At 38.4% G+C, this 23,809-nt stretch overlaps 1 protein-coding gene across 6 annotated transcripts; it reads left to right on the top strand.

Moving 5' to 3' along the window:
• The first annotated feature begins 278 nt into the window (after window positions 1-278).
• Window positions 279-21,290, top strand: CCDC62 (coiled-coil domain containing 62). Of its 6 annotated transcripts, none has more exons than XM_084649112.1 (13): window positions 279-376; window positions 1,481-1,641; window positions 3,045-3,237; window positions 4,681-4,847; window positions 6,138-6,239; window positions 6,585-6,756; window positions 6,835-6,936; window positions 8,163-8,251; window positions 9,409-9,509; window positions 15,457-15,637; window positions 17,227-17,358; window positions 18,659-18,751; window positions 20,486-21,290. In XM_084649112.1, exons 2-12 carry the CDS (start codon window positions 1,606-1,608, stop codon window positions 18,743-18,745), a joined length of 1,362 nt encoding a protein of 453 aa, XP_084505238.1. In that variant the 5' UTR covers window positions 279-376; window positions 1,481-1,605; the 3' UTR covers window positions 18,746-18,751; window positions 20,486-21,290. The 6 variants fall into 6 exon arrangements, with proteins under 6 accessions (XP_084505238.1, XP_084505242.1, XP_084505240.1 ...); XM_084649111.1 differs by lacking the exon at window positions 279-376 and adding an exon at window positions 455-735; XM_084649115.1 differs by lacking the exon at window positions 279-376 and adding an exon at window positions 455-735 and having other exon boundaries at window positions 3,032-3,237.
• Window positions 21,291-23,809: the final 2,519 nt, after the last annotated feature.

Here is a 23,809-nt window from a genome sequence, read left to right as displayed (position 1 = left end):
CAAGCTGTGCAAAAACCAGATATTTCAACACTCTCTCCCCCTCCGCACTAACGAAGGGCAGAAATGGAGTAACTAACCCACTCCGTTCCCGTTCTCCAGGGCAAAAGAGTCTGCGTGTCCCCGAAAGGGGGAGAGCTGCACCCCCAGTAGCTGCCGAGCCAAGGGGCGGTCGCCGGCCGGGCAATTAACGCCTATTGGGGGGGGGGGGCTGGAAAAGTGGCCGGCAGGGGGCGGCCGTACCCTGGCCCCGCCCCCCTTCAGCGCTCCTTGGAGCCGGAGTTCCGAAACCCTCCCGCCCCGAGCTGGCGCGGAGAAGGTGGCGCTTGCTCGCGACCCAACGGCTTTAACCGCTCGCGCGGCGTTCGAACTGCTCCAGGTAACAGGTCCAGCGCGTGAGCCGAGTGACGCAACCCGATAGGTGGGGCTAATGGAGGCCGGAGGGAGGGGTCTGTGGGCCGGCTGAGGCGGGAGAGCTGCGATGGAGGCATCAGTTAAGCTAAGCGGGATCGCGGGGGATTCAGCCCCTGGATGGGAGACCACACGTCGGTTGAGGTCTGCGGCTTTGTGTGCTTCAGCTGACGATGGAGTGCAGCCAGGAGCTGCAAAACACGGCACGACCCGGCTGTGGAACTAGAGCCGGCGGGGAGCGGGATTAGGGTTTCCGATCGGCTGGGGCGGGGCCCTAAACTGGAGAGCTCAGGACTGGAGCGGCTGCACAGCGCGGACACCGACATGGTATAAAACTCGCCAGGTGCCCCCGATGCTTTCCCAGCAAGGTGGCGACCCTGCCCAGCAGCCTCCGAACGGGGGGCGCCTCTCGGGGAGGGGGCTGAGCTCCCAGCGGTTCCCTCGGATAACGGGCTACAGGCTCTGGACCGACCGCACGGAGCTCGGCGGCGGGCGCGGGTTTCCAAGCCGGGCTCCGGCGCGGCCAGGGGGCGCCCGGGCCTCCCCGCGCCTGAGGAGCAGCCCTGAGGGCGACTTGGGACGGAAGCGCTGCCGCGGGATGGCCAGGCGGCTCCCATCGGCCTGTGGGAGGCGGCAGCGCGAGCTTGGCCTGAGCCCCCGGGGGAGCGTTTCCCCTCAGCCCGCCTGGCACCCCCAGCTCTGGGGCTGAGCCCTTAGTGCCGGGGGAGGGGGGCGGCGAGTAGCCCCTTCAGTCCCGCTGCCCCTGCGGGGAGGCTGGGGTTCTAGACCTTGAAGTGTGATTTAGAGAGGAGAATGGAGGCCTGGCAAACTACCGGCAGGGAAGTGGTGCCAGGGACGGGAAGAGCGTTAAGGGTCCCTGTGCTACAGGACAGAATTTATTGGCAGCCCGTAAACAGAGGTCTCTTACCTAGTGACAGGTTTCAGAGCGGTAGCTGTTAGTCTGTATCAGCAAAAACAAGAGGAGCCTCTTTTATGTTTCCTCTGTTTCACTGGATGACTTCAGAGTATGCTTATACCAGTATTCATTGATGTACTTTTTAAACTCTTTTAGCGACCTCATTGTACAAACATACCTGCCCACCACGACCTACAACGCTTCAAACTGAAACTTAAAATTGTAGAAAATATTTATCCAGACCCATTAGTAAGTGGTGAACACCTGATCGCAGAATACCTATGAATTCATCATTACCTCTCTCAGCTTCACCCCAGGTAAAAAAAACCAAACAAACAACACTTTAAATATGTAGCATATATACAAAAAGAAAAGGAGGACTTGTGGCACCTTAGAGACTAACCAATTTATTTGAGCATGAGCTTTCGTGAGCTACAGCTCACTCCATCGGATGCATAAAGTGGAAAATGAAGTGATCGCTCTCCTTACAATGTGTATGATAATCAAGGTGCTGGAAATGGCGAGTGAGTGTGATCACTTTAGATAAGCTATTACCAGCAGGAGAGTGGGGGGTGGGGGGAGAGAGAACCTTTTGGAGTGATAAGCACCCATTTTTTCATGGTCTGTGTGTATAAAACATCCTCACTGCATTTTCCACTTTATGCATCCGATGGAGTGAGCTGTAGCTCACGAAAGCTTATGCTCAAATAAATTGGTTAGTCTCTAAACTGCCACAAGTACTCCTTTTCTTTTTGCAAATAGAGACTAACACGGGTGCTACTCTGAAACGTAGCATATATAGTTTAACAGGAAAGCATTCATTGAAGTGCAGAGAGCTTCAATCAAAATGCTAGGTATTAGCTTTTCTTCAAGTCGTACGTCAAAGTAAGTTGGAGAATAGAATAAAGCATGCTCTCCTACTTTATACATCTTTGTAAAAAGAAACATTGTAATCTGCTCTAATTTAATGTTAGTAGAATCCTGGAAACCTGTAACGGTACAGCAAGCTGAATATCTCTGGGGATTGTTGTGTAGATTTAGGCCCTGGTCTTACAGACACTTACAATTTTTGTATAATTTCTTCAAGGAGATATCCTTAATTTTACTATCAGGAATAAAATTAAGCGTGTGTGTAAATGTTTGCAGGATTGAGGCCTGAGGTGGTATCAGAGGCTGAACTGTTGTTTTAAGTTACTTTATTCTTCATCAGATAGTTATCAAGAGTTAATAAATGTCAGTGTAACCAAATAAAAGAAATAAGGTTTGAATACTCCCCCCAAAATGCTAAACTATTTGTGTATTTATCAAAGTGTAAACAAGAAATCTCGGATTATCTGATTTCAGATGTGAAAAGATGTTTAATTTTAGATTAAATTTAAAGATGCTAACTAATTAGTGGGTGATTATTGCCACATTATCGATTCTTCTTTTAATGTTGGAATTTGGTTATTAAAAGTAAATTACTATTTAGCTTTAAGAGTAGGCTTTAATTGAGCTATAAAAATGCAATTTCTTTCTGATTTTTATATTGAAATTTAGGAAGACTCTAGTGCTCTCCTTGGGTTTATTTTTGGTGATTTTAAATGGCTTATTGAAATGTTTGTTTTAAAAATACAAGTAGCCACCTCACAGCATTATATAATGACATAACATGTTAATTAGATAGTTTTGTGATTAATTTCTTGTTGCTTGTATATGATGGAGCAGTTTCTTTCTGTAGAATCCTCGCACAGACCTTGAGAGCAGCACCATTCAGAAACAGAGGAAAGAACTCCAGCTGTTAATAGCAGAACTGAAAGATCGTGATAAGGAGCTCAATGACATGGTTGCAGTGCATCAGAGACAGCTACTAGCCTGGGAAGATGATCGACAAAAAATACTGACTCTGGCAGAACGATGCAGCAAGCTAGAAAGTAAGTACTGTACAATGTAAGGCCCTGGTCCTGTCAGCAGATTCTTATGGGTAGATGTTTGTGCCCTTGCAGAGCCCCCTCTGTGTGTAATAATGTTACAGCATGTAAAGGATGTTTTTGATTTTGATTTTTTTTTTCCATCTTTCCAAATGTAGTTGTCAGTATTCTTTCAGAGACAACAACTTCCTCAGTGGTACTAAAATGGTCTGATTATTGATTGGAAGGAGATGGACCTGATAATTTGATGATCTTTTCCTTCTCAAACCACATGCTGATTCCATGAATCCTTACTAATGAAAAGTATCATTTAAAAAAATTGCATCATAAAATATGTAGGAAAAAGCACATAATGTTGTAAATCATATCTTAGGAGTATTGTTTTAATGTAGCAATAAACTATAGCAGAGTGTCCTTAACTTGGCTATTTGGGATTTTTTTTTTTTTCTGAACCTCTCTTGTTTTTTAAACATTCCCTGGATTATTTGGATTTTACCATCTCCCTTTCTGTCCCACAGAAATCTAGCTGCTCTTCCTATGATATCCTTATAATTTAACAGCCACTTTTAACCTGATTATAAAAATTATTTGGTCTATGGAGTATTGTGGAGTTTAATTTTCAAGTCACATCCTGCTACTGAAAGGTCAATCTGGTTGGGGTGCCCCTTAAATTGTGACTGTCACTTTTTGTTGTTCATCCCTTTGCTGTCCCCTTATCCTCAGTGGTGTGTCTTCTTCTGTCAGCCCCACAGGGTACTTATTTTTTACCTCTTTCCTCACTAACTTTTTCCTCTACATTCTCTGAACATTAAGGGTGTAGGGATTTTTGTGTTATTTTAACAATGAGATTTTAGCTCTGTACCATCAGGAATTAGTGCACAGCTGTGACATCATCAGGAAGCCACTGCCAGCCAATCAGAATGAGACTTTGGGTGATCTGTCCCCTCAGCCATGTTTAAATGGTATCTCACAACAGAATGAATATTCCATGTGTCTTAGATTACCATGGAAATACTAGAATGTCATGGAGGGAAGGATCTCTTTAGAGCTTATTGAAAGATGATTTGTTATAGAAACTCTGAAAGCAGCAAGATCCTTTGCACTTCTGAAAGAAACTATTACCTGAAAACAGTTATAATTTTTTGTTTTAAGGACTGTAAATTTACTTCATTATTATAACCTTTTAACCTGTGTAGAATTTATATAAAATACATATTGATAACTCTCTGCAAACTCAAAAATGTACAATTAAGTAGGGAGGAAATATGTCAGGTAAAAATCAATACGTCTACTTCAGGATTATGCCACTGTGCATCCATTTCTAGAAATTAACACAGCATTTTAAAGTACAAAAAACATGTAAAGTACTTCTACTTTTTAAAAGATGGTATGCGAAACATCATTTAAACTATTTGCTCACATTAGATACCTGATCTCTTTCCTCAGATGAACTACACAAAAGAAATGAGATGATAAGAACACTAACACAAAGATTAAAGCTCTTAGAATCTCAGCAGAATGATCGTAGGACAACACTTGAAAATACTCAACAGAAGCTTCAGGAGCTGTCTCAAAAAGCAACAGATACAACTCTTCATTGTCAGGCCCTGGAGGTAGGTATTGGTTGTGTTCATGCAACTCCCACTGAAGTCTGCAGGTATTTTCTGTATATAAGGACTGCAGATTTAGGCTTCTATATTGTTCTTGTCTTTGGGTCAAATAACACTAGGTTAAGGTATTACTCTAACAAGGTTGTGATTGCGGTCTCTATTTGATTGGTTTCTGGGGAGCGCCACTTACCAGTGAGGGGATGCCAAAACTGTAGCCATTAAACTGACCAACTGCAGTACTTGCCATTTTATTATGAACAGTTTTAGAAAGCCATTGCTATAAATTTAACTTGCTATCATGAATTATAAAATCTTGTCATCAGTTTAAAGATATGTAAGTAATTAAAACTGCAGATTTTTTTAAGGTCTTTTTGTTCATTTGGGAATTATAACTTTATCTGTCTAAAACACAATTTAAAAATACTATTACAATATAGTTCAGTAATACTTTGCATTTTCCATGTCCTCTCTTACCTGATGATCTTTTAAACATTAAGTGTCACACAAGCTCTATAAGGCTGGTAGGTGGTAGCATAACCATTTTACAGCTGGATAAGAAGAGGCACGGCTTGGGTAAGAGGCTTGGCTGTGATCATATGAAAGAGCTGGGAATAGTACCCAGGAGTTCTAACTCCTAATGCCCTGTTCTAACCAATAGACTATAATACAGAATGGGATATCCATAAGTTTAGCTCTGATATATACTAGCTGAACAATGCAGAGCTGCCTCTGCTGTCTCTTGTTTTATCCCCTCATTCTCTGTTCCCTTCTTGATCTAGAACTCTTTGGAATAGTGTTTCCCAAACTTGGTGTTTCAATACTTAGGAATTTCTGAACCTTGCTGTTAATTCTTTTTTTTTTTTTTTAAAGGTAAGAACAAAAACAAAGTGAGCTGTTAATGGTATTAAGATTTTTTTTTTAAAGAGTCCTATTTTATCCATCCAAAACTTGTTGCTATTTAAATAGTGATTTATGTCTTCAAAGCCATTTATAAATTCTTTCACCACCCCTCTTCATTTTACAGATGGATAATCTAATGCACAGAGAGGAGATATGACTTGTCAAAAGTAAGAGTGTAAATTGGAGGACAACCAGGATTAGAATTTAGGAACAACTGGCTCCCAAGCCCCAGTTTCTACTCTCTAAACTATGTTGCCTCCCTCTTGACATTTATTTAAAGTTGTGCATATATTTATCAGAAGAAAGAGCCCTTTGATGTTGAATTACTGAAAGTTTATTTAGTAACAGTGTAACTAGTCACTAGTTGATACTTTTTTCCTTCCTATTTATTAGGAGAAAAATCAAAGTCTCAACTGTTCAGTGTTGGAGCTGTCTGCTAAAATAGGCCAGTTACAAGCTAGAGAACAGGAACTCATTACGATGCTAAAGCTAAAGGTAACATCTATCATCTTCTCACTGCATGCCAAAGTATCTGAACAAAACTCCAATGCCATTACCTAATGTGGTGTGATCAGATTGCTGGATGGTTGACTTGACTGAAAGTGGAAAAATCTTCAACAAACCAGAAACCCATGTATTCAGAAAGTATAGTGGACTTCTGTAAACACATTTCTGATTGTCCAGAGTTCAGAGCAAGTCGTCTTCAATTCAGCATGAGACTGTTAGTAGAGTGGGAAGCTTTCACTATTGCCTCAGCATCTACCAGGCAAAATGAGAAGAACTAGAAAAGAAGATAAAAGAAAAAATATTTAAGTATGTTTTATTTTCTTATTTTTGTAGGACAAAGATATACTTGAAGCAACCAATCACATTACTGAATTTACGTCTAAATTTAAAAAGTTGGAAAGTGCATTGCGTGCAGCTAAGATGGGGGAATCCAGTATCAATAAAGAAAAGCAGGATTTCAAACTGAGACTGAAACAACTAACATTTGAAATGAATAAATTAAAAGGTAAGTAATATAACTGACACCTCCTCCACTGTAAATCTGAGTGTATACCTTTCACTCAAGAACACACTTTATTTTAAGATGACCTCAGTGAAAAGACAAAAGAAAATAATGAACAGCGGGAAGAAATCATACGCCTCAAACAAGAAAACAACTACCTGAAGAATGAGCTCGTACTTAATGGTGAGTGAAGGGCTTTAGTGCCCAATTCTTGATGAATCAGAGGTTTTCAGATTGTGGTCTTTGCAACACTTGCTGGTGGTCTAGAGAGAGCTATCTCATTGTATCCTTCCCTTTATTGGCCCCTGTTAAATTATATTAAAAGAAACTAAAAGTATATTCATAGTATTGCTTTTCTACTAAATCAATTTATGTAGTTGCCACAGGGATCTTATGTGAGCATGAATGGGAGGGAAGGTGGTTATTTGGATTGTGAATGGGGGGGATAGGTGGTACAGGGGTCAGTCTCTGTGTTAGTGTTTGAGAACCTCTGATATAATGTATTAGTAACATAGGTAAACATGAGTGACATTTTTCCCCTTCTTTCACCACTGCATAGAAAATGGTGAAACAATTAAAAACAAAAAAATGACTCTTAAACCTAGAGCTAATAAAAAGACAAGAGTCTGCAACATGGCTGAGGCTGAGCTTGTGAGGTGCTGAATACCTTCAGCTTCTACCATTAGCAGTAAACAAATGTTGGAAAGGAGGGAGAGTGTTCATTTGGCTGCTATTCTCCCATAATGAACTCTCTTGGTTTAAAATGCCCTAACATGAAGACCTGAATAGCAAAAAGGAGTGAGTGTATGTCTTGGCATGTGCACTTTGCATTTGTGTGTAGATATTGCTGTTACTGCAGCAAAATAGTACTAAGAGAATGGCAAATTGCTGCTCTTCCATACTTCAAAATGTACAATGGAGGTTGAAAAGACTAAATAAGAGATTCTATCCCCTGTTGCGGGGAGCTTTAAGCCAGTGACCTCCCCCATCTCATCTGCACCAAGCATTGACCCCTCGTGTTTAAAACCATACTTGCAGCTGTTTCCCCCACACAGACACAAAGTTGGAATTTATTTCTGAGTTTGCTTTTTCATAAAGGAATCTTAAAAATATAACAACAAAGATAAGCCAGTGAGTGATGGTAATATGAAATGTATTTTAAAAATATTGCTAAAAGTTGGGTGCATGTTGAGGTGAAAAACCATACCTGAATGTTTTATTTAGTTGGCCCATGAGTTATAGAAAGAGGTGTCTGTCTTGTTCATGAAAAAGCATTGTGTTGATCTTGAGACTTTTTAGGTTAATATTACTTTTTATGACATTCTCTCTTGTGTGTATTTGAGATTTCTCTTGGCTGTATTTCGTTTTGCACTTTGATTTCTATGGGGAAAATAATTGTTTTAAAACAGTTGAGAAAGCAAATAGACAAGATCAGCTTCTTCAATCTGCCAAGTCTAAACAAGTCCGGACCAACACAGAACTGTCCAATTTGCGGCAGGTATGATCCTCATTGCATTTCTTTTCTGTGTTTATGAAGGCAGTTTTCAGTAATAACATTTGTCTATATAGAACTATATACAAATAAATAGAATTAACAGTTCAATTAAGTAATAAATTTTGTTCACTATTGCTAAATCATGGACCCACTGTAGATCTTGAGCTGCTTATGACTAGTAACCTATGGTATAAATCCCTATTTTTTACATACTGATTATAGTAAGTAATGGTTAGAGCACTGATTTATGTCAAAATGTTTGGTGTTGTGACAAATAAGTTCCATACCCACACAGACTTAGGCATGTGCTCAGCTTCACCCAGTGGGAGGAGTCCCACCTTCCCAGTGTAAAGTTAAGCACATGCATGAGTTTTTGCAGAATTGGGGCCTGAGTCTAGGGGGGGAAAATGACCATGAATTAAAATAAACAACTTTACCAAATATGCATTGCTTTGATATTTAATAAGATACATTTTCAGAATAACTTGTCATTATCTGTGGAATTAAATTGTAAAAATTTTGGGCCTTGTTTTCTGAGCACCCACACTTCCTATTAAAGCAAATGGGAGCTGTGAGTGTTCTGCACCTTGGAAAATCAGATCCTTTACGACTGAAGTGAATTCACTTGGTATTAAGGGGCACTGTGCTAGATGTGCTGTCCTTTTTCAGAAGAGAGTTAAAGCCAATGTCCTGATGACTTGGAATCTTTAAATGATCACATGGCACTTTTTGTAAGTGTAGCAGTGTTTAGTCTGTGTGTGTTTTGACCATAATCCAACTCTGGTAACTTTTATTCTGTCTTTACGATTTCCACATAGTATTAATTGAATATAGTGTTCTGTACTTCTTGCCTTACAGTGTTGTGTGGTATTGTCCTATTTTGCTAAGCAGCTACTGTTTTTTTTCAATCAGGGATGGCTGCATTTTTAATAGGGTTTAAAGTAATTCCTAGGTAGAACCAAATCTTACATTCCCATTCCCCCCAAACTTCCATTGGAAATGCAGGATCAGACTTTTTTTTTTCTGTTTGAATATCAGTGTTCGATTGTAAAATGCTCTGGAGATCTTTTGAGATGAAAAGCAGTATATTAAAGTAAGATGGCATAATATTCCTTGTTCTTCAGCGTTTCACTAACTGTTTTATCACTGTCTGGAAGTAGATCTATGTAAAACAGCAGCATGATCTGCAATTTCTTCATTTCAACTTGGAGAGTTCTCAAGAATTGTGGCAGAAACACAAGGGGGAGGCACACGAAACAAAGTAAGCTTGGTGATGTGGCTTTCATAATTGTTTAAGGAGACAATCAATCATGTATGACACATTTAGTATTCTAAAAAAATGTATAATACTTCAACACTTTTATACATTAAAATATGACACCTCTGGCCTGTGAGCCACAAATATGCAATACTGTTCTCATGTAGTTTTCGGTTATGTGGTCAAGAGACATAGTGTATGTTAGTCACAGACTAGAGCATCGGCTGAGTCAGACAACTACTACTACTGTGTAAGAAATAAAATTTTATAAAATCAAATTAGAGTAAACATAACAAATCTAGTCATAAACGTTTCTAGTAAAATAAGCCATAGTAAAAATTACTATTATTCACTATACTATCTCTTTATGCCTGCTTAATCGTTCTACCTTGTAACATTTCTTTAATGAATTTGATCCCTACTAGTGTTTCAGATTAAGTGCCTGTCAGGCTTCTGGGGCTTCCTTGTTTTTTTGTTTTTGTTTTTAATTAGTCAACATTAAGTTACTGTGCCTACAAAAAAGTAGCTGGGAGCACTTTAGATGAGTATTCTTCTAGTGGATGTACCTTACGCTATTCTTAGCCACATACTTTTAGCTGCATGCTTTTCCTCAAAAACGGTGTAGAATTCAAACAACTATTTTTTTTACACCGAATGACTTTTATTCCTAATGCCTGTTGTTTGTACATGTGGTTACATGTACAGTATAAAGCTTATATTTTCTCTCACCTTTAATATTTTTTGTTATTTATATTGAATGTTAGCAGTGGTTCTCAACCTGTGGTCTGCAGACCCCCGGGGGTCTGCAGACTATATCTAAGATTTTTCAAAGGGGTCTGGCACCTCCATTTGAAATTTTTTCAGGTGTCCACGGATGAAAAATTTTTGTTGACCACTGTCCTAGATTAAACTTTCCTTGTTTCCCAGCATGAATTCAATCCTTAGACTGATACGTTGGTGTCCATTTCTCTCTCTTTTGTGAAACTGCTAAAGAGCGGTCTGGAGATATGGAGCATCATGAAACTGGCCTATTAATAGAGTGTCTAATTTTTAAAAATTCAAATGGCTTTTGTTTTCAGTCTGGAAAATCAGAGCACAATTTATAGATTCAAGTAGAATTCCTACAGTATATAATATGGGTAAAATATAAAAAGACTCTCTGTTCCTGATCCTGCAATGTACAATGCATGGATTGATAGCCCCTCCAGTGTGTCAGTGGGGTTCTGTGTGGGCACAGCTCTTTGCCTTTGTATCGCACATCTAGCACAGGATGAAGCCACAATCCTACAAAGTATGGTTTATTACCAAATACAATTCAAATATTAAATGCAGTATTTATAACTAGAGTTCTTTATCATGCCATTGTAGTATCGGTTTGGTATTATCAGACCTTGAAAGTAGCAACGAAAAAGACACAGTTAGCAGTGAAGGCACTCAGAAGATACCTAAGGAATATGGGACTACACAAACTCAGAAATGCAGTCTAAAAAAAATCTGTAATATGTGTGAAGCAAAGAATAGCCAGCTAATTAATGTGTCAGACATGGAGGAAAGTACCTTGGCTCACTTAAATCAGCTTCAGAAAATCTGTAAAGGTTTATCACATGGACAAAAGACTTTGTTTATGGAAGATGAAAAGCAGAATGCTTCAGTAAGCACAGATGAACTAGACAGCAGAACTGTATCTGATAGAAACAGTATGAGGTCTGTGGAAGGCAGGGAAACATCTCAAACTTCACAAGATGTATTTCTAAGCAGAGACCAACAAAACTTCAGAGCATCTTTACCTATACACGAGCATTGGCTCAACTTCAGTCCTCATTTAGATTCATTGAATTGCTGGCATCCTGGGTCAAAGCAGTCTGACAGAACTGATATTGAATGTAATGATCAGACAGAGACAGTGGGAATTTCATGTGACCGAAAAAGCAGAGCGTCTCCTGGTACACTTCCCATAGATGAATCTGGCTTCTGTACTCTTAACTCCATCATAGATAAAGCTGCATGTTATAAGCCACTAACAGATCTGGAATGGATGCAGATTTTCAGACCCATAGAAGGAGATGGAAATGTGTGGTGCAGAGCAATTTGCAACTGTCTCAAGACTGCACATGGAATAAAAAGTACCAGCTTAAAAAGGTTATGTATTGTTACATTTGAAAACCCAAATCTATAGATACAGCTGTAATTATGTAGAGGCAAGTGGGATGGAGAATGAGTTTCTGCATATTAAGAAGTTTTAAAGAAATACTGGTATATTTTGCAGGCTTTGGGAGCCCCCTAAGGAAACATTTATGTACGTAGTGTTATGCTGACAATAGGCAAGGAAATTCAAAGCTCTGACTATTCTGATGGATATACCATGACAGCAGCTGTTCACTGAAGAGCACTTCGCTTCAGTTTCCCTCCTAGATTGCTTAATTTTTTTCAGTTATCAACATTATTATACAAGGACGTAATCCTTTGGATCACTTTACAAAGAATTCATCCCTGTTCCCACTTAGCTCTCCACTAGACACAGAAGAGGCCCATTTCTTCAGCTGGTGCAAATTAGCTAGCACAATTGATTGCAATAGATTTACACTGATTTACACTAGTTGAGGATCTTGCCCAGAGACTATTTTCCAACATCCAATTATATGAACTTTATGTAGGGGCACGTTTAAAGTACTGACTCTTCCTTGTTTGTTTAAAACAATACAACAACAAAAGTTGTATAGGTCCATCTCCGTTCAGGGACAAAAGCTTGATGAATAGGCATCCGTTTGAAATGGAATGCTGTTCCAGAGCATTCCCACATTGCTTAGTTTTTGCACTTGTAAACCAGCTTTTTCATTTGGTTAGAGTTACTTTGTACTGTCCATAAATCATCTCTCTCCCTCTACTCCCCTTTCTTCTACCTCCTCCATCCCACCCACCCCAAAAACCTTGCACCCTTTCCTAGAAACCCTACACTCCCATTCCAGTGAATTCCTGTTTGAGAATTAGTTATAAACTTTGTTAACTTAATCACTTTGCCTCTGCCCCCCAAAAGTCTCACTTGGGAACATTCAACCTTGGTAGTGCAGGGAAGAGTAGATGTCACTTCCTTCTGCCAGTGAAGGCCACTCTACCTTGCATGGGATTTGCTCTGTGAGGTGCTTCTACTGTTGCCTCCTGTGAGGATTTTTCTTCATAGGAGCCCAACTGATGGAAGATGTGCTGTCCTGGCCACATCCATTTCCCAGCCAGTGCTATCCTCTTTTGGAATCTGCACTAAATGCTTATTCGCTCCTTGGATGAGGGGAAGTTGAAGGTACCTTTTGCCACCACAAACCCGCTCAGTGTGAATTTACTGTTGCTTGGGCTCTTTGCTAGGGTTTGCACTCTTATCCAGGGCTTGACTCTTGATTCTGTAGTCTCTTGGTGATAGCTTAATTGGGTATTCAGTCGGCAAAGGAGGGTGCTTCCCTTGTCAGTCCATCTGACATTTTGGCATGAGTCATTGCCGTTTTTGTAATAACTGTCGAGGGATCTTAACTCAGCTGATGAATTGCCATATTTTTATCATGAGAGATTGTGAAATTTTATATTGATGGCATAATCTCTATTTTATATACTACAGTGACTCTTTCTGTTGTACTAACAGTTGCTGCATTTTGTTTAATGGACGTGAATGTGGGTTATATTTTTGAAGTTGGAGCACGAAACTGGCTGATCACTGTAGTGTTGCTGGCCTGCACTCCATTTGGTTTGAACAAGGCCCATTTGTATCTTGAACCAAACCACTCATGCCAAATTCAAGCCTGTTCATTTCCTTTTTCCATTCCGCACTCTGTCGTCTTCAAAGCTGGATCACTGTGTGGCGTGACCTCCTAAACCAAGAGTGGTAGGCCCTCAACTTCTCCTCATTCATATCCCTCCTAAAGGCTCACAAATGTTAGTACATGTCAATCAAATGCACTCTGGACCGTACCATTTTATAAGTGGGTAACTAAAATTAAACAAAACAGTTCTGAGAACCTCTTCCTTTGTGTCTTCCAAAGCATCTTTTTTAGATTGTAAATTCTTTGGGATAGGGACTGTCTGTATTGGCCCTGTAAAGTGTGGTGCTTAATGGTGGTCCTTAATGAATGTCGGGTTGCATGTAAAAATGCATTTGGTATTTGGTAATTCCCTATAGATGCAGAAATGTGTCCAAAAAGGTGCTTTTGCTTATTAGAGAGGGAGGATCATAGGAAAACATGCTGAGAGATGGTCAATTCTTAATTTTTAACTTTTTAAAATAAAAATAACACACAACATTTAAAAAGCTCCATTAAAGTGAAATTGATTCATTTAGCAGCTGGAAATAAACAAGTCGTTGCACAGCTAGAAACTACTAGTAAACCCCTGAACACACATGTAAACAACTGTGAATAAGCTGCAGACTACACTAGGCATTCTGTGTAAGCAGACCACAGGATGCAGGTGATCCTATTTATTGTTTAGAATCATTGCAACTTGCTGGCTTTCTAGCAATTATCCCAGTTCAGTGTCTCTAACATCTATTTAGAGCACTAGTACAGTGCGTTTCCTGTGCTGCCATATGTGAATAGACTGATTTCTGGTTGGCTGAAGTTTTTATTATTTTTTGTAAAACATCTAATTAGTATTAGTAAGTGGCTGGTCAAACTACAGAGCAGTCAGAGAGGTTGGCATAGATTCCATGTGGTGTATTGCGACAAGATGTTTATCTTCTTGAAGTAGTTTTCCCCCTATCCTTGAGCAATATTCTTATCAAGGGTAGAAAGTAAAATTAATTTTTATTAGAGAAAGAAAGAAAATGTGTAACATTCAGTTCCTTGGTGGGCATATTTTGGGAGTTCCTATTGTTGAACTGAAAGTAAAGTGTGCTAGAGAGGGCTTTGTGATGCTATGGTTGAGTATCCTGATAGTAGTGGGTCAGTGTACTTGGACACTGGTATTGTGTTGGGTGTGACTATTACCTTAACTTACAATTCAATTGCTTTTTTAATATGTGGTGGTGTGAAGAAATATACTTGAACAACCTGAACCCTAAATTAATCTTTTTTTTTTTTTTTTTTTTTGTATGCGGAATTATGTATAGGTTGAAGTCCTTTGGCATAAAAAAGCTTTACATACATATTAAAATATTAGCGATATCAACTTTGGAATTTTCTCTCTTCTGAGTATACTACCTGGTCTAAAGTTCAGCAGAGAAAGCTGAAGGTATAAAGAGATAATGCTGTATGTGAAGTCCCAGGCTGAACAGGTCTTGCATGCTGTTGGGTGTGTGTCCAAAGGTCAGGCCTGATCCTACACTGCCTGATGTTTACCTCCTGACATCTGAAACAATACACCTTTAGCTCCACACTCTGAAACCCTATCCAGGCAGTTGAGTTTTAGCTGTAGTTACAATTTTATGAAAAATAGTATTTAAATTCTGTCCCCCCTACCCACTCTCACCAAAAAAATCCAGTGTAGTGAAGGGTGGGAGGAAGCTGACCAGTGATGTCCAAAGTGCGCAAATAACTTTTAAACTCTTAATATTTTTGCTTTAATATTTAAAGCTACATTTTTAGACTTGTTTAAAGGAGGTTTTCAATAAGGGAATAGGTGGAGTCAGAGTATGAAAGCATGGGGTGCTGCCTTCATTTAGATATTTTGAGGAACCTTGATACTTTTTGTGCTGTCCTTTAAGGTAAACATGCTAAGCATATGGTAGTATATCTGCTTCTTCATGAAAGTATTTCAGGATTCCTCTCTTGTATTCAGAAAATAAGGCTGGATCCATCAAAGCACTTAAGCATGTAAATAACTTTAAGAGAGTAATGTCATTAACTTAGTTAGTCATGTGCTTGACTGCTTTGCTAGATCAAGGCCTAAGTGTATTTATATTGTATTATGACTTTTCTTAGTGAATTTACTGGTGATATTGTTTCAGAAAATATCTTAATTATATTGACAGTGAAGAACGTGTGGATCTGAATTCCTTTTACTCGGACTTTCCCTGTTGTTTGACGTCCACACAGAAGAGAGATGGGCCCCAGAAATGTGAGAAATTCTTCGATGCAGACCTCCCTTCAGAGATCAATAACTTATCAGTGATTCAGTCAGCAAATAAGTGCACCAGTCCTACTATCAACTATGTCAGTATCTAGCTTCATAATGTGGTACATTTAGTTTTAGGATGGCTAAAGTTAGAGTGAATTTACTTTCACAAAAGAGTGAGTTTGCGTCTGGTTTTTATTCTGTCTCCCTTCTATATATGAAGTAAATTAGACTTTTTAAAAGGGTTTTAAAGTGTATAGTCAAGTCACAAATCATGTTTAAAAAACCTGATTTATTTTTTTTACACTGAGTTATAGATTATTAAAACTGGAATCACTTTAAAAATCTCACTTGCTTGTCATGTCTTTGCCTTTTAAAAATATTTTAAAATAATAATTAATTTCACTTCCAGTTTCCCACCATGAGTTAGCATGATATTGCAATATTTAGGTCGCAAATGATGCAGGGCAAATGATGCTGGCCTTATTAATGGTGCCAGCATAGGGGGCAAAGCCAGAGGGTCTCCCCTTTGCATCAGGGGACCAGGTAATAGCAAGCATGCTTGCATAGCGCTAGTCACCATTACTCAATCCCAGTAAATCTTGGGATCTGAGATTAACTGGGTGTTACTATTAGAGGTTGATGGGCAGAGGTTGTTCCTTTGTTCTGCTTGCTGACTGGAAACTTCCCTCCTTCCCATCTCTCTATTCGTATTCTTCTTAGTCATTACAATATTGCTGTTGCGTGGTTATAATCTGCTTTTGCACTGTCTTGATTCCACTTGTTGCCAGTCTGTGTTTGCTTTTTGGGTTGTGCAGGTTGGATTTATTTATAGATTGCAGGAAATGTTGAGCAGATTTCTATTTGCACCTTTTGTGGGTTTTGTTCTGTCCACTGATGAGGATTGCAACTCAAGTTTGATCCTAGGAGCAGGAGGTTAGTTCACCATTCCCACATAGGAGACTTCAAATCAGTCATTAAAACTATTGGGGCAGGCATGAATTGTCTCTTGGTCCCTCTCTGATATGGTATATCCCCAAATTCCCATTCTTTACATTATTAGGCATCAACCCACCATTCTGTTTCAGTATCATTTGGGTCTGTGGGAACCCCGTTGTGTGAGGAAAATGAGCAATAACCCAGCACAGCACCTTTTGTGGTGTCATTTAGGCTAACTGAAGACCTAATAGGCCTAGGATTAGGATCTGGGCCTAAGAATTAAGCATGCCTCTCTAAATCTGGAGATATGCTGCTTGTCTATAAGTATAGAAATGGGGGAAGATCACATTTTCAGTTACCACCAGCTGTCTCTCCTTTCAGCAGCTGCCAGGACAAGTTGCTTTATTGAAGCTAGTAAGAAATTTGCTGCCTTTTCATCTATTTGAAACACTAGCTTTTGTTTCGTCACTGGCACCTGTCTTTAACAGTAATGGAGTGTGTATGTGTATATGCATAGCAAGATGCAAGCTGTTACCCTGCACAGACCTTTCAATGGAAACGTTAGCGTTTAAATTTGTAACCATTACAGATTCTGGAATGGCATTGTATGGTACAATGTATTTTCAAAGTTAGGGTTTTTTTTGTTTTTTTTAAATAATGCCCAGTGGTAATTCTTCACATTTGCAATCAGTGAACATGTTTTAAAATGATCATTTAATAACTTTGGTTCAATTTCTGTTTCTTCTAGGACTCCTGTTCACCAACAAGTAAGCTCCAGCGTTTGCTGGCTGAGTCTCGACAGATGGTTGCTGATCTGGAGCTTAGCACGCTGCTCCACATTAACCCTTGTTGCAGTCCCAACAGCAGCAGTGTTAATATGGTATTTATCACTTTCATATGGCTAGATTTAGAATGTTGGGAAGAGTTACTGTGAACATTCTTTTCCTTTTGTTTGGCTTGTAATATGACATAGACAATGCACTCTTAACACTTTACCGATGGGAAAATGATTGGATATTTATGATAGTGTCTGAGCTAAACTTGGCTCAGTCTTGCACCCCTCTGTCTTCATATGATCAGGACAGAATTTGGCTTATGTGTCTAAACACAGAGAAGGAAGTTGTTGTTTTGGAGCAAGTTGTGGCAGGACAGCAGATAATGAACATAATTCTGATCTTAACTCATCCTTTTCTTATGCTTCGTATCGTTTGCCGGGAGGAAGGTGATATCAGAGATTTAATGTGTGGTATATATGATCTGTTCTGGTACAGGCATAAATACTCATTTTTAATAGGTTAATTTCTTTAGTTCTTTCATTACAAGATTAAAGATAATGTATTAAGTCTCAATGGAAGTGCATGAAAATAATCTGTATGCAGTTATCACAAAAGTAGAATTTATCAGTGTGCCCTATTAGGAAGATTCTGTACACAGAATATTGATATATTAAACTTTGAAGTATGAGCTGTCTTCAAATATGAAGATGAAAACTTCGATCTAGTTTCAAAATAGTTTTTAAAAACCATATTTAACAGGGTTTATCTAATCTACACTGGCCAACTAATTTGGTTTGAAACTGAGTTCACTGAGGCTGTTTTTAAATTGGGCTTTATACCATTTAAAGCTTGATTTTAAAGGATCCAACATAAGCCTTTGGCAGGTGTACGTTTGTCCCTGCTGGGTTATGCTCTCTCTTAATTTTAGTTATTTTCTGCTATCAGCTGGGGGGACAGTTATAGATGGATTATAATGATTGAGATTATTTTATTATTCTAGGTGTAAATGAAACTCTTCCCCTACCTCTTTGCCTTATGTACTCATCATCACATTTCAAATCTCATCTGAAAATTTATTTTTCTCCCTAGCCTATACCTATTAATTTCACGCTCCTGCTACAATTTTATTTTTACATCATAACTGTATTTTTTTGCATGAAAGACAATGCTATTTTGTAGAGACTATTAGGTGCTGTCTTAGTGGTAGATTGCTCAGTTAGGGCAGATAAATGCATATGCATATCCCTACTTCTCGGGTGAAAAGAAAAAGGTGGGAAAGAATGAGATGAGTTGGAGAGCACATATTTACTTTTCTCCAGTTTTGAACTCAGCAGCTGCATCAATTTTTATGATCTACTATGACATTCTTAAGTCTGTACTTAATCTTTTTATTTTGTATTATAGACAACAGAACTTACAGAAGCTCTTTGCAAAGCGCAGCTGCCAGCTATGGAAGAAAGTGAGACAAAACTTTCGCTGTTTTCTTTATGATCTTGAGTAAGTCTTCTTTTTTATTTTGTAATGTTTACAAATGCAGCAATAATATGTATTCTTTTACTTAAGATGGGCCTAGTACAAAGCTCTAAGTGCATCTACAATAAAACCCATATACATGAGACATATAGCAGCAAACCGATGTTAGCTAATGCAGCCAGTAACTCCTCAGACATCTCCCTCCAAAAACCCTTGGGCAGTTAAGCCTTGCAACTAAAGCCCTGATCCTGCAATTCAGTCCATGTATGTGATGGTCTGTGCCGCACAGAACCCCACTTAAATTAGTGGATCTCTGGGAGGGCACAGCAATTCTTTCCATGTGCAGCAGATTACAGGATGAAGGCCTGAAGCATTACTGGACCAAAGAAGTGGGGAGTGAATTCTGGAGTCAGGGGTCCTTTACTGAGAATGTTTTGTCCCCAGCTCCGAGAACTGCAAATCTATAGATGGTCATATGGAGCTGACCTCAAGCCTCAAGGAAATAAGGCTGACTCTAAAGTATTATTTGATAGTGTTTTTGTTGTTCCACGCCTCCCCCACCCCGCCAAAAAAAAATTCCCACTGTCCAGCACCACCAATTGGTGTAGACAAGGGACTACTAGTGTAGACAAGGGACTTGCAGCCAGCAATTTAAGCGCCATGTTGTCTAGACCTATTCTGAGCAGGGTGAGATGACATGGTTAAATGCTGCTTGGGTATGAATCAGAGTTAGTAACAAAGGAAAAATGCTGAATTAAAAAAAGCCCACGATAGATGCAGCCAAAGATGTATAGAATCTTTAAGCCATTGTGGGCTTTATATATCAATACCAACAGCCTGACTTGCATCTGGAAACCAGTCAGGCATGGAGTGCTGATGTGATATGCTCAGAGGCAACGCACTGCAAAATGCTGAGCAGCCTGAGCCTGATCCAGCAGAGCACTAAGAGACTGTTTAACTTTAAGCTTGCGAGTGATCTCATTTACTTCAGCCAAGAGAGAACTGAAGAAAGGCACTTGTCCACAATCACTCACTGCAAATCCTTAACAAATACTCCTAGAGACTGTTGCATAGTTCCTATTTAAACTCCCTTAAAAATTGATATAAATGAATCCAAAACAATCATCACAAAGTTTATAGCAGACCAGAAATAACTTTTAATGTATGTTTGTACATTTTTATTTAAAGGCATAATCAATTAATGTTAACTGCTTTGAAATCCTTAGCTGGAAGGTGCTCTGTCTTAATTTCCTATTTAATTGCCAAAGCTCTGGCCATCTTGGGCTTCATCAGTCTGTCATTTTTCCTCTAGAAAAGAGAGAATAATTTGGAGGGAGTCTAAAAGCCCTAAAACAGGTGAAAGCAATGAGAAAAATGATACTCTAAGCTCTTGGTAGCTATGGCATGCACCCCGGTTTGTAAATCCTGACTCTCGGGATTACATAGGGGAAAGAGGAGTAGTCCTTGTGCAATGAGAATTGCAGACCTGTTAAGTGTTTACACAGAAATGAAAAGAATCTATGTAGCGATTAACATCCAGTCATGTCCCTGCGGGAGACTGCTCATATGCACTTCACTCTATAAAATAACCTTTTTTTTTTTTCCCCTTGACATTTCATGTCTTTACTGGTATTTCTATTTCTATTATGCCATGGAAAAAAAAATTTAGAGTCGTAGTTTCAGTTTGTACTATTAGTAGTAGTAGTTGTCACTTTTCAATATGTTTTTAACTGAGTTTTCCCCCCCTCCTTTAACTAGATTCCTTGCATGTTCTCTGGAAGAAACAAAGATGACATCCAGACTATCTGGCAGGAACAAAGACGATGTTGTTGTCCTTATTAATTAAAATACATTTTGAGAACTGAAGATCATTACCACATTTCCGCTACAATGGACAGTTACTAAACATTTTGGCTCTACCTCTCATGAATGTTTAAAAATTTTGCAAGTGCCAAAAAGATGTGACCGTATTCTAGAATGTATTCTATGTTTGTGAATAATAACTTAGAATTATGCTAAGATGAAAAACTGCTTTTTTTTATAGATCAGTACTCAGGTTAAATGCTAGGGTTTTTTTTTTTTTAAGTAATATAAAATGCATAATTCTTTACTCCATGAAGATGAGTATTTTTTAAAATATAGAACTATTATTATTACTACTTCCGTAGTTGTGCATAAATATTTGGTATTTACAGTGTATAACAGCAGAGTGTTCACTCTGTTTTAGTTCCGGACATTTTGCCATGTAAATAGATATGAATAATGTTTATAAGAAGTTGTTAATTAGTGAAGTAACAAGGATATACCTCCTACATTGCTGAAATTTATGAGACCCTTCATCCACAAGATGGGCAAAATAACTCTCCCCAGTCATGGGCTTGATATGGATGTTTTTAGCAGTATATGACATGGATTTAATGTGTAGTCTTTTTAAATATTTTAACTATGCCTTTTGTATCTGTGATCTATTGGAAAAGTGGAAATGATCCATTATTGCATTTGAAAATATTTGTAACAAAAAAAGGCCATACAACCTAATAAATTCCATTTTTTCACTTCTGAATCTCTTCCTTACATCTTAGTTTTATGACATATAACCAGTTATTGACCACGAATGTACTAGGTCTCAAATTTAGCATCACAGCTCCTATCATGTATAAACCCTGGCTTGCTCTGTGGCACTGGTGGGAGGGAGGGATCCCTGCTCTGAGATTTGCATGACAAGAACTAGTATAAAACAAACTTTCAAAGTAATTTTTAAAGCAGCTGAGACTCAAATTCCCTACCTGCTAATGAGCACTGCGGTTAATATTCTCAAGGACTACTATTAAGTGTAGCATTGGAGTGCATACATGGTAAGATCATGATGCTAGCACTAAGGCCTGGTCTATCCTCCGTCTTTACACCAATTTAACTAAATTGGTACATTTAAAAAAGCTATTTTAAATTAAATCAGTGCAATCTCCTACTGTGGATGCATTTATCAGTTTAAAAGTATTCATATCTAACCAACTCAAGCTAAATAATATAAACTCTTTGAAACTTGTACATGTGTTCATACCAGAGGGGTTGTACTGATTTTCTTTTAATTAAATCAATACATAAAACTGAGTTTAGTTAAGGTGCAAAAACTGTGTAGGCAAGTATAAGAGTTAGTATCTTGGTCATATTATGCATGCTTTATTAGTGCTGCTGTATTTGTTTGGATTCATGTCTGGCATACTCACACACACCACTGTGTCTTAATCTTGTTCTGAATATGGTTTTCTTTAGGCATGAGATGATTTGGAAGATTGCAACTCTCAAACTGAAAGAGAGGTGAAATACTTGAGTGAATTTATTCATGAACTAACACACCTGCAAAACAAACAGATCATGCTCTGAGGCTTTCTATGGAGATTCAAACTAAATCAACTACCTAACAATAGGTTTCAGAGTAGCAGCCGTGTTAGTCTGTATTTGCAAAAAGAAAAGGAGTACTTGTGGCACCTTAAAGACTAACCAATTTATGCAACTCTTTGAACCTGCATCCGATGAAGTGAGCTGTAGCTCACGAAAGCTTATGCTCAAATAAATTAGTTAGTCTCTAAGGTGCCACAAGTACTCTTTTTCTTTTTTACCTAACAATAGGGATCTTTGGAAACATATACTATTAAAGGAAATTAGACTTTTATTTAACTGCTTTCAGATAGAGTGTAGGTGTTTCCAGCTACTTGGCCTTTCTAATTAGAGGTCTGAGAAACAGAAGAAGATAGCAATGAGCTTTTTGAACTAATTTATACGTTTTCTGTTAATGTAGTTTTGTATAGAGAAACAAGCTTGATTTTAAAATAAAACAAAAACACGCCTGGATTCAGGAAAAAGCTTCATCAAATAGAAAACCTGGAGAGAGTTAACAATTACACAGTACAGACAGAAAAATTAACATAATTGTCTCAAATATTTTCCTTTTCCCTTAACAGATAAACTGGAACTCTGCTAATTAGGGCAAATCCTGCTAAAGCCCTGAACGTAAAGTATCTCAACTCCTAAAGAAAGCTGGTATTTAGATGTCTATATTCAAATATCTTACAACACATAACTACGCTATTCTTGAACTAATCACAACAGATCATGGTTTCAAATAATTACTTTTTTTTTTTCTGTATGCATTTAGTTTTGGTGACTAATCTTATGAGAAAACGTGTATAGGATCATTCCAATTCAAATACTTTGTTCTATCTATAAATGTTGTAATAGCTTAATATATTATCAGTTAATTTACTCAGCAATTTTTCTATTATAGCTCACTTACAGCGCTTAAATGAACTAGTCTGCTGCAGGAAAAAAATCAATGTCTTAGGTAATGAAGAACTTTTAGTGAAACAAAAGAATAAGAAAAATTCCTCTTTTAACTCACTTCAGCTGAGCTGCCTATGAAACACTGCCAGTTGTTAAGACAAGTAGTAAGTTTGTATTAGTGTACATCTAGTCTATGTGAAAATGTGTTTGTGTTATTGATATCTCATTCTCCCAATCCCCCACTATTACCCTTTTGTTTGCCTCCCATACCTGTTAGATGTTGTGTTTAATCAAACTCTTTAGCAGAGGGACTCTTTTATGACGTGTTTGTACACTGCCTATCACATGGGGCCCTGATCACTGTTTGCATGCTCTATATGCTACAGTAGTATAAATATTTATATAGCTGCATACACAATCAAAGAATCCTAAATGACATCCACATGAATAGTACAGCAGCATTTAAGTTTTTCAAAAAGAATGGAAAAAGTGCAGTTTAAAGAACAAAATCTATTCAGGTGTGCCTGCAAAGGTTTTTTGGTTTTTACCAAAGCACAGGTTCTATGATGCATTACTATGCGCTGTAAAAGTGATTTAGTACCTTTTATATAGAGATGGGGGCAAGCACAAAAGTAGCCAAAGAATTTGATGGGTTTGAAATCAAACAGCAGTGGCTTCTTAAGCTTTTTCAGTGTGGCCCACTTCTTACTAGACAGAGCATCAAGACCATTCCATTGTTTGTCCTTGTCTGCATTTGCAATTAACTGTTCAGCAGTGATTCAGTTACTGTTTGTTGGTAGA

Source organism: Lepidochelys olivacea, assembly GCF_965140295.1.
Source record: "Lepidochelys olivacea isolate rLepOli2 genome assembly, chromosome: 15".
In the NCBI taxonomy this organism is placed as follows: Eukaryota; Metazoa; Chordata; order Testudines; family Cheloniidae; genus Lepidochelys; species Lepidochelys olivacea.
The sequence above is the reverse complement of the archived record's forward strand: the minus strand, read 5'-3'. Positions and strand labels throughout refer to the sequence as shown.

Bases quoted from the DNA above. Each gene is read 5' to 3' on its own strand.
- CCDC62 (XM_084649112.1), top strand. From the start codon at position 1,606: ATGAATTCATCATTACCTCTCTCAGCTTCACCCCAG. The intron at 6,240-6,584 runs GTAACATCTATC...TTATTTTTGTAG, and splicing joins TTACGATGCTAAAGCTAAAG to GACAAAGATATACTTGAAGC. The intron at 9,510-15,456 runs GTAAGCTTGGTG...TTATATTGACAG, and splicing joins GGGGAGGCACACGAAACAAA to TGAAGAACGTGTGGATCTGA.